The sequence below is a fragment of the Hyalella azteca genome, unplaced genomic scaffold, assembly GCF_000764305.2.
Source record: "Hyalella azteca isolate HAZT.00-mixed unplaced genomic scaffold, Hazt_2.0.2 contig4650, whole genome shotgun sequence".
Classification (NCBI taxonomy): domain Eukaryota; kingdom Metazoa; phylum Arthropoda; class Malacostraca; order Amphipoda; family Hyalellidae; genus Hyalella; species Hyalella azteca.
Window position 1 is genome coordinate 100040 of NW_025934862.1, and position 10617 is coordinate 110656.

At 41.5% G+C, this 10617-nt stretch overlaps 1 protein-coding gene across 1 annotated transcript in view; it reads left to right on the top strand.

Annotated features, from left to right (window-relative positions):
• Positions 1-2088: 2088 nt before the first annotated feature.
• Positions 2089-10617, top strand: part of LOC108678244 (glypican-5) — a gene marked incomplete in the record, with an annotated part of 127954 nt that continues 119425 nt past the window's right edge. Inside the window, 1 exon segment of the mRNA XM_018166612.2 lies at positions 2089-2437. Coding sequence (XP_018022101.1) covers positions 2272-2437 — 166 coding nt within the window.

Genomic DNA, 10617 nt, shown 5'->3' on the forward strand with positions numbered 1-10617 from the left:
CGGACTCGCGGCCGGTCTCACGGCTAATTTCCAAATTCAATGATCAAGGAATCCCTCTCAAACTAATAAACTTAACTGGATGAAACTTGGTACACGTATTCATTAGGACCGAACGGTAATGTAAAGCTCGTGAAATTTTTTTTAATTTAGCCTTCAATTGTTTTTGCCATACTTATTTGGCAATACGCACGGGCCGAATTCACAGTGATCAAGGAATTTCTTCCAAATTACTGAACAGATTCGGACGAAATTTTGAATTTACAGTCCTAACTACCGAAAGGTGATGTTTAACTCGTGAAAATTTTTTCGATTGTGCCGTCGTTCGCGAGTTTCATTCGTGATTTAAACAGCAATACGTGCTTAAATTCGCAGTAATCAAGAAATGTCTTGCAAACTACTGAACAAATTTGAACGAAATTTAGTATTTTAATATCTAACCTCAGCATCAGTGATGTTTAGCTCGTTACAATTTTTTCGTTTTGCCTTCGTTTGTGAGTTATACGGCTATACGTAAACGGCTCGTGGTTAAACCAGCCGGTAGAAATGCCGATTGTTTCTCCTATATCTGTATAACTTGCGAACGAAAGCGAATAAGGAAGTGTGAAATCAAGAATGACGGTAAAATGAAAAAAAAATCTCTCAAACGATGGTACAATACATTTTTTTTTCAATCTAAGAAACACCATTTGGTAGTTAGGGATGCATATTCAAAATTTCGTTCAAATCTGTTCGGTAGTTTGGAAGAAATTCTTTGATCACTGCGAATTTCGGCCTGTATCGCAATATAACTCCCGAATGAAGGTGATATTTAAAAAATTTTCGCATGCTAAACGTCACCGTTAAGTTCTGATGAATACATGTTCCAAGTTTTATTGAGCTGCGTTCATTAGTTTGGGTGATATTCCTTGATAACTGAATTTGGAGATTGGTCGTGAGACCGGCCACGAGTCCGGTCGTACATTTGCCCGAGACCTCCTAGGTTTCTAGTGCTGAAACAGTTAAAACAGCTGAAAAACACATTGGTTCACTAAAAGGGTCCTATTTGTGAAATACACATTTGTGTTTAACCTTTATCTTTTAAAATTGCAGCGAACTAAATTTTATAGTATGAGGCGCATGATTTTATATGTGTCTGTGGGGGGCGCTAGAAATTCACTAGGGAGCCAAAGGGGGCGCCAGCCTGAAAAAGTTTGGGAACCACTGCCGTATAGCAACCTGAAACCGGTATCGCAGAAATATGTATATGTTCTAATAAAAATAATGCATACTAATAAACTTTGCGCTCTTGAATGATGATGTGATCATTTTTATAGAGTTTCTGTAAATTTTTTCAAGTGAAATTGAAACAAACTGGCTGGGAATAATGATTTTTGAGTAATTTGCATTTCAATAAATTAGGTGGAGCTTACATTCCCGCTTTTTGTTAACATTCACCGTTGCCTCTTTAACTAAAACCTCCATAGTATATGAGCGTGGAATTTAGTCACTTAATCGTCCTAAAATACAGGCTTTGCGGTCGAGTCCAGTAAAGTAAGGCTTTTTGATAGGGTCCAGTAAATTATGTGTGTAAGAAATTCTGAAATAAATGCTGTTATATTGGGGGTATCTATGGCAGCAACATATACAAAACGTTGGTCTGACGGCAGCGTGCCAAACGTACGCTTGGCAGCGCCGTTGTCTTCACTTGAATCTTCAGTGCATCCCTGGCAGTGTGAGTGGTTGGTTCAGTCAAGTTTGTTTCCTCGATTTGCACTTGTTGAAGGTAGTAGTCAGTGAGGTTGAAAAGAACCTGCTCCTAACTTGGCTTTGTAGAGCCATCATGTCACCGAGCCGTCGAGTCGATTCCACTCACCTGGCGTTCAAGAAAAATTGAAGAGTGTAATGCAGAAAGTGCCGGATGCATAATTTTAAGTGGTACAATTTAGTTGAAGTGTTTATTAAGTGTCGATATTGCGTTTGTGAAAATAATTAAGTAAAATTAATTAGAAATTGATAACGATTTGATAGAGAATTGAAGAATTTTGAAACATTGTCACATTTCTAAATTATCTCAACAGTTTTTTAACTAAATTTTTAGAAAGCTATAATTTTTACCTAAATTGAATCGCCGCCCGTTTGGACTTACGGCTCAGCATATTCAGTGCTGCACTGTTACTTCAGAAACTTTTAGTCTGCGGCGTCACGCTGACATCATCTTACTGAGCCGTAGTGCAGTTATATATTCTTCAATTGCAACCGCACTGAGATATATTACCAATTTTAATACCAAACATGTGGGTTAAGTGGTGTTGGTGTGTGGTTACGACCATGTTAGTGGTCTCAGTGGTGGTGAGAAGTGGTGATGCTAGAAGTGACGTGTGTAATGAAGTAGCTCAGCAGTTGATGAACATTGCCGGACCTTCAAGTGACCTGTTGCATCAACCAACCCTCGTTGGCGGTAAGTAATGGCCACCATGCGCGCCTCAGATAAGCAATAATGCAATTATTTGTTATTAGTTTTAATAAGCAATAATTTGCTATTCCATCTACACATCCTCCATGTTGGCTGCGCGCGCAGCACGACTTTCACAAAACGCTCGTGCAAAAATAAAATAAAAAATAAATTAAAAACATCAGCAATGCGTTTTGGAATGTAAAGTAAATTGCCTTTGAATTTAATTACAGTTGAGCAACAAATAAGTTCACAAATCGAAGTCTTATTATACATGTACGGTACAGCATAATTCTAATTAAGAAGGCGTACAACGAATCCCAAGGGGCATACACAATCAGCCACGTGAAATGCGTGATACATTAACCGGATAAATTAATTATATTCATACTGGAGGCCACCATCAGAAGTATTCTTTGTTTAGGTATATGAAAAACATTTTCCCGGCCCAGATAAGTTCAGAATTAACAAGACTACTAAGTAGAACTATGGATAAGTAAGAGTATAATTTCCAATAGACGGTCAAAAAACTGATATTCGCTCGGGCAGGTTTTGGAGTAGCCTTGTTAGGTTTAGTAAAGAATTAAAAATCAGCCTTATTTCAATAGTCTCTTGAAGACAAATACCTATTCAGACATGACGATCTTCACGAGAACATCAGAGAAATGCACGAACACGAATGAAATTCGATGATCACATTTCATTGTGTGCCAAGTTCCGGCGTTCGTTCACGCAGCGTTCGTTGCTCTGAAAAGCTTCTGCCTTGCACGGTCAATATCGCACTGAGAGGAATAAATGGGACTTTTGTCCCAATAAAGGCGTTTTTTGCCCTTATGTGTGGTAATTTTGACCCAGTTTTGCTTGTAAAAAGGACGTATCAGTGATACACGCAGACATTGTGTCACTATGTGCATGCAGTGCGTGTCACTCTGCCAACTTGAACGCCCGCTATTCTCATAAACTATAAGTAACTTCCCTCCCCCCTCCCCCCGTGAACTGAAATACTTGCAAACTATTTCGGAAACTGAGGCTCTCACTCCAGGTAATTAATTCTGAAAGTAGTCATGATTGAGATCTGTAATTTAGTCATTTATGGTCGAAACTAAATAATTTTCTTTTAGCTACGAAAACGATTTTCACTTCCAAACCCTCGAAACTTGAGCAATCTATGTTAAACACTAAACAGTCGAACCCTAAATATCAAACCCATGAAAACGAACCCTCCATGTCGGTCCTTCAAAACTTAATCCCGTCATATCGAGCTCTCGAAACCAAACCCTGCTTTGAAAATTCCCTCAAGTTTTAAACCCTTCGGAAGACTGGAATTCAATTTGGAACTACAGAATGCCAATCTTTCAACTTACAATTCTTCGAAAAATCCAAAATCAGATGTGTTAGTTACAGACTTGTAACCTTAAAGTCCATTGAAACCTACCCCCTCCATCACCAGCATCTATCCATCACCAGCGTTCCTTCATCGGGTAGTGTCGCTCTAGTGCAGGTAGTGCTACTCTAGTGCAGGTAGTGTCGCTCTAGTGCAGGTAGTGCTACTCTAGTGCAGGTAGTGTCGCTCTAGTGCAGGTAGTGCTNGTGTTGTATCATTGGTCCGTGTTGTATCATTGGTCCGTGTTGTATGATTGGTCCGTGTTGTATCATTGGTCCGTGTTGTATCATTGGTCCGTGTTGTATGATTGGTATAAATTACATGTTGTTGCTACATATTTTACTAGCGTTCCATGTTGCTTCGTATTTCCGTATAGCATGACTGTGTTATAGTTCCAACGGTAATTCGTGTTACGCGTTGTATTTGTTCATTATGTAATATATACAATGTATGATTGTTCGACGCGCCATTAATTCAGTGACATGAATGAGCGCCTCTTATGAACGCCAAGACTATGAGCGCCAAGACTATGAACGCAAAGACTGTGAACGCAAAGACTGTGAACACAAAGACTATGAAGCAAAGACTCTGAACAGAAAGACTATGAAGCAAAGACTCTGAACGCAAAGTCTATGAACGCAAAGACTGTGAACGCAAAGACTCTGAAGCAAAGACTCTGAACGCAAAGACTATGAAGCAAAGACTCTGAACGCAAAGTCTATGAACGCAAAGACTCTGAACGCAAAGACTCTGAACGCAAAGACTCTGAACGCAAAGACTGTGAAGTGTGAACGCAAAGACTATGAACGCAAAGACTGAACGCAAAGACTATGAACGCAAAGACTATGAACGCCAAGACTCTGAACGCAAAGACTCTAAACACAAAGACTCTAAACACAAAGACTCTGAACGCAAAGACTATGAACGCAAAGGCTACGAACGCAAAGACTTTGAACGCAAAGACTATGAACGCGCAAGCGAGCCAGTAACGCAAGAAGACCGGCGTTCACGAAGCGTTTTTCTGTCGTCACTAACGACCGCCGGTAGTGACGAGCTGAGGGATGCTTGGCAGCCTCGTCAGGCTGTGCTGCTGTACACGTCAGGCAGTGCTGCTGTGCACGTCAGGCTGTGCTGCTGTACACGTCAGGCTGTGCTGCTGTACACACGTCAGGCTGTGCTGCTGTACACGTCACATGTACACGTCACATGTACGTACACGTCACATGTACGTACACGTCACATGTACACGTCACATGTACACGTCACATGTACACGTCACATGTACACGTCACATGTACACGTCACATGTACACGTCACATGTACACGTCACATATACACGTCGCTGAGATCGTTGGCTCGTGCGCAGCAGGAGGCTGGGTGCCGTGACCGCTCGTCTTCAGCGCACCACAAGGCGCCGAGCACTCAGAGCTCTGAAAAAAACTCTGAAATCAAAGCTCTGAAGAGAAGCTCTGAAAGGAGCTACGGAATCAAAGCTCTGAAAGAATCTCTGACAGAAGATCTGACAGAAGCTCTGAAAGAAGCCCTGCACGGAGCAGAAGATGCAGTGGTGCCCTGCACGGAGCCACCTGTAAACAAGGGAGCTGAGAAGCACCGATGAAGTGACCTGACTACGATGGCCGTACTGAAAATTTAGGACGTTTTTTATGTCGTTTTATAAGTTTTTTAAATTAACATTTAAACGTTTATTATGACGTTTTAAACGTTTTTAGTGACGTTTTCGTATGTTGTTTTTCCTATGTTAATGTTCGAAAGAAATGGAACGTTAATAAGAAAGAGAACGCTCATGAGAGAGAGAACGTTCATGAAGAATAGAACTCTCATAATAAAAAGAACGCTCATGGTCCTTCAATAATGACCAAGTTCAACATTCAAAAGCAGTGCCTTCTAAACTTTTCACCTATTTAAACGAATTAAATTGCCGCAGTTCCCCACTGCGGCAATTTACTACAAATGTAGTAACATTTGTTACTGCAAAATTTGTTACTACAAATGTAGAACATTTGTAGACATTGCTAATTTAATGAAATAGAGAAATTTGCCCCACTTTATTAGATAAATGGACTGAATTTTGCCATAGGATATAATTTAATCACATTTTGGGAAGCATTAGCTGTACTACTCTGACACATTGAGGTCGCACATTTGACCTGCCTGGGACCGTTATTTCGAAAATGGGCAATAGTTCCTAACTCCGTGCGCCAATCAGTGACCGCTTTTACTGCTGCAAACAACTATCACAACCGAGAAATCTGCCGATATGTCCACTTAAGCCGCTACGCGTTCACAGGCCGGGTTCACACCATACACGTGCCAGGCGTATGCCAGTCTCGGTCCAGTCCAATATTCTTTATTGAATCCCATAAGAGCATTCACACCAACCGTGCAAGATGGATGCTGCTATGTATGGTGTGAACCTGGCCTTAGACCACATGTACTGAGGCCGCTGAGCTGGCGATGGGAGTAACTGGGCAGGTGGTGGGTGTAGCTGAGCAGCCGGTGGGTGTAGCTGAGCAGCCGGTGGGTGTAGCTGAGCAGCCGGTGGGTGTAGCTGAAGGTGGTGGGTGTAGCTGAGCAGGCGGTGGGTGTAGCTGAGCAGGTGGTGGGTGTAGCTGAGCAGCCGGTGGGTGTACCTGAGCAGGCGGTGGGTGTAGCTGAGCAGGCGTTGGGTGTAGCTGGACAGACGGTGGGTGTAGCTGAGCAGGCGGTGGGTGTAGCAGGACAGGCGGTGGGTGTAGCAGGACAGGCGGTGGGTGTAGCTGGACAGACGGTGGGTGTAGCTGAGCATGCGGTTAATATTGCACTATTGCTGAGGTGTTTGTAGTTCAGTGTTCCCAACCGTTAGTCCGTGATAGCCTCGGTCTAAATAAAATGCACAGCACTACAAGAGCTGATGGGTAGAAGTTATGTCGTTATTCCTGTCATTTGAAGCAGCTGATGTTGGTAGTTTTAAGAGGTTAGTAGCGGGCCCGCGTCCTGTACAAGAAATATGCACGTTTTTACGAAAAATTTATCTCTTGATCGACAAAGTTGAATAAAAAGACTCGTTATTATCTAACTTAGAAACTCTGTGCAAATGACAGGAACTATGTACATTTTAGCTAACGATGAGCTCCATTACGTTCTAAGTAACTATGAGCTCTAGAAGGAGATGTAGAGATGAAAAGTTCGAAATCACTTATCCTAGTGAATCTCAATCCTTACATAAGAATCTGCGATAATATTTAATAATAGGAAAGCACCATTCTAAACGGTGGTAGCTTGTGCTTGTCAGAATCTGATGGAAGTCGTGGATTTTTGCGGTGTAAAGTAGCCATAGATGTCAGGCCAGAAATCTATCACGTAGCTTTATGACTAAATTAGTCATGCAGCTCTTGGTGTTTTTGACCACATTTTCTGTATGGGATTCTCGAATCAATTGTTTACCCGGATCAGTGAATGGATTATCTCAGCGCAGCCAGCGACTTGCCATTAGCTCCGAACATAAGCCTAACTCCTGAAACACCTCAATTTCTTACAAAAAACTCCCTTTTGTGCGGGTGATTTGTCCCGCAGCTCTCAGGAGACCCGGAATCTGTGGTCCGCAAATTAGTGATGGGATCAGCCGGCTTGACGCTGAATGTTTCTCGTGGTTGTGGCCAATATGATGTCGAGAGCACTTCTGCATTCAATTCATGTAGATTAATGGGTGAAGCCAATCAATTTTTATCTGCCAACAATTAAGCTTTGTAGTTTGGAAGGCACTGATTGTATACAATGCTTATTGTATACAACGACATACGGTATTGTCTTCGGCATGCGCGTGTTCAAACTATGGGATGGATAGCCTGTCGCGGGCAAAATCATTGCGTCGAACTAGCTTTTTGGCTCAAATTCTTACCCATTCAAGACTTTATTGTACTTATGACCATAATAGTTCTCTTTACTTATGACCATAATACGTAGTTATATAATATAAGTTATAATTATATAAGTTATACTTATATAAGTTCTCAAACTTTATATAACCGAAGAAAGTTTATCAACAATTCTAGGTTTCTTGGTGCTTTCTTCTATATTGAGCGAACCGCAAAATCGCTTACTAGGTTCTTCCATGACGGCTCGTGTTAATGAATTTATTCATGATAAACGTTAATAATTTATTCATAATATAGTATTCAAGATGGCTGCTATAAATTGTATTGCCTCGATTGAATAATACCGATCCCACAAGGTTCAAATATATGAATAATATATTCTCGTAAATTTATTATACTCTGGAATTTCAGCTTGACGATCAATGTGCGTGAGGCTCAACTGTTTTCCATCAATTGCTCATAAAATTACGCGCTTCAGTAATCGCATTGGGACGCAGTCGCCATGTTTATTCCCAAGCAACTCTAATTGGATATGGTCGACCAAACTGTTTGTGCTGCTGCAAAGCGTCTAATTAAATAGTATTGTCTGTCCTCATGCAATGCTTCCAATTTAATAATTCTGTCTGTAGTGCTGAAACGCTTTCTTTTAAACGATATTGTCGGTACTGCTATAATGCATACATTTATTCATCATTACTGTTATGCTACTACGTTTTCAATTAATAATATTGTGTTAGCTGCTCCAACGCCTCGGGCGATTTAGAAGCTCTCTTGTTAGCTTTGGTCCGATCGTGTGCTGGCCTACATGAGATGTCTTCTTAACGCCATACTTTTCCCACATGAAGTTATAATAAATTATTAGTGAACTAAATTCCCTTATTATTTCTTTAAATTCTATAAAAGAAAGTATTGACAAGGTCCACTAAAATCAAATTTATTGTGATTGCTGTGAACGCAAAAATTTCTCTAGATTTGAAGCTTAGTTTCATGTGGTCTTAATAATAGCGGTGTAAGCGTATACAGGCCGTATAGGCCTGTCGCCGATTCTTAACATCGCAGAACATTCACAGCTTTTTGCGGTCTCGAACACGCAACTCCCTGCTCCAATTCTGCTGTATTAACCGCCTGGCCTCCTCTCGCCAATTCTGACCAGAAACTGGCGCACAGAGCTGGGATCGAACCCGCGCCTCTCTGCTCCGAACTTTGTACTCTGAACTGTAACGTAACCACTGGGCCACCCTGCATAGTCCTGACGTGCCTAACTTCCAGTTCCTTGTCGGCTGTGGAATAAAACTAAAGTAGGAGGAACAAATTCTTCTTAGCTATAATTTTTTAAAATTTTATTGATGGTGCTTATAAGTAACCTCAGAACGCGTTTGAATTTAAATATTAACGAGTATCCTAGATAAATGTAATATTCGTTGAAATGTATATTATTTATATTCCGGTTTCTTTTCAGAAACCGTGTTTATCTGGGAATACTGAAAAGAAAGAACTCCCGGATGCACGCAGTTTAAATTAACTCTTTAATAGACAGAAGTTGCGCTTTAAAACTACTTAAATAGTCATCAACTGATTCTTCAGTAAATAAAATGCACCACATGAATAGTGGGGAACTGGGAGGGGGTTGGGGTATAAGGGAGTTATTAGGGGTTGGGGTGACAGGTGGTAGAGAGGGGGTGGGGCGGTGTAGTTACATGCTTCAATTGGAGGCCGACTGTACAGCAGCCTTCAGCGGACCGAGGGCAAGACATGGCTGCTGGCGGCGGGTCCAGCCGGCAGACGGCGGGTACAGCCAGCAGGTGGCGGGTACAGCCAGCAGACGGGCTGGCTGTACTATGTATCCTGCATCTCTCACTAAATATCCTGCATTGATTACTTTATATATGACATATCTTGAGATCTACCGTGATATGATCACGTCATATTTGACATGGCAGATGGACTGATCCGTATCTTCAACAATATATTTCTCTATAATCTATTGGGTTTGTCCCGCTATCTGTTTTATTATTTTGTATGTATATGTAATATTGACAGCCAGTACTCTGAAAAATGAATGAGCCATATTGACTAGGTACGTAGTGAAATAGTTTGCTATCGCCGATGTTTGTAGTTTGCGCCGATACGCTCGTTTGCCGGGCCAAACTGGTTCAGGACGGCTCACACAATTGCAAATAGTACATCTTTATCCGGACAAATTCTCATTATTTATATGAGTTATATACAAGTGCTGTATTGTTGAATTGTATCATCACCACCGTATCTCATGACCCCAGACAACATGTAGGTAGCATTAATGCTGATGCATCGCTTATGCCATAATGCTGCTCTAACTCTGGTGCTTCCGCAGCATTTATTGCCAATCATCTGCAATGCGATTGTTATTGGGCCGTCGCCGATGGTTTATCCCCTCGGCATCATTTTATTTTACGGCAAAAAGATAAAGGGTTCGTTGGTCTTGATAACCACGACTGCCGGGCAGCGTCACTTGCTGATTTAAAAGGCAACGAGCGATTGTTGTGATGAATGGACGAGGCAATTGCGTAGTATTGCCCCACTACGGCCACCATGTGGAGCGGGGGGATGAGGTATTCAGTTGCGTGGTCATGAGTGTTATTTTGCGATATTTCGCGTTATTTTGTGTCATGAGTGTCGCGCTATATATAGTGATAGTGCTATTCGTGAGTGGTGCGTACAATATGGTGTTGTGTCACAAGTGTCGCGCTATAGTGCTATGCGTGAGTACAATATAATAGTACAAATGTATATCAGCGGCGAGGTTTGTTAATTATAACAACGGCGCGCTCGTAACAACAGCAGCTCTAAAAATAAGAGCTGCTCTAGAAACAACAGCAGCTCTAGAAACAACAGCAGCTCTAGAAACAACAGCAGCTCTAGAAACAACAGCAGCTCTAGAAACAAC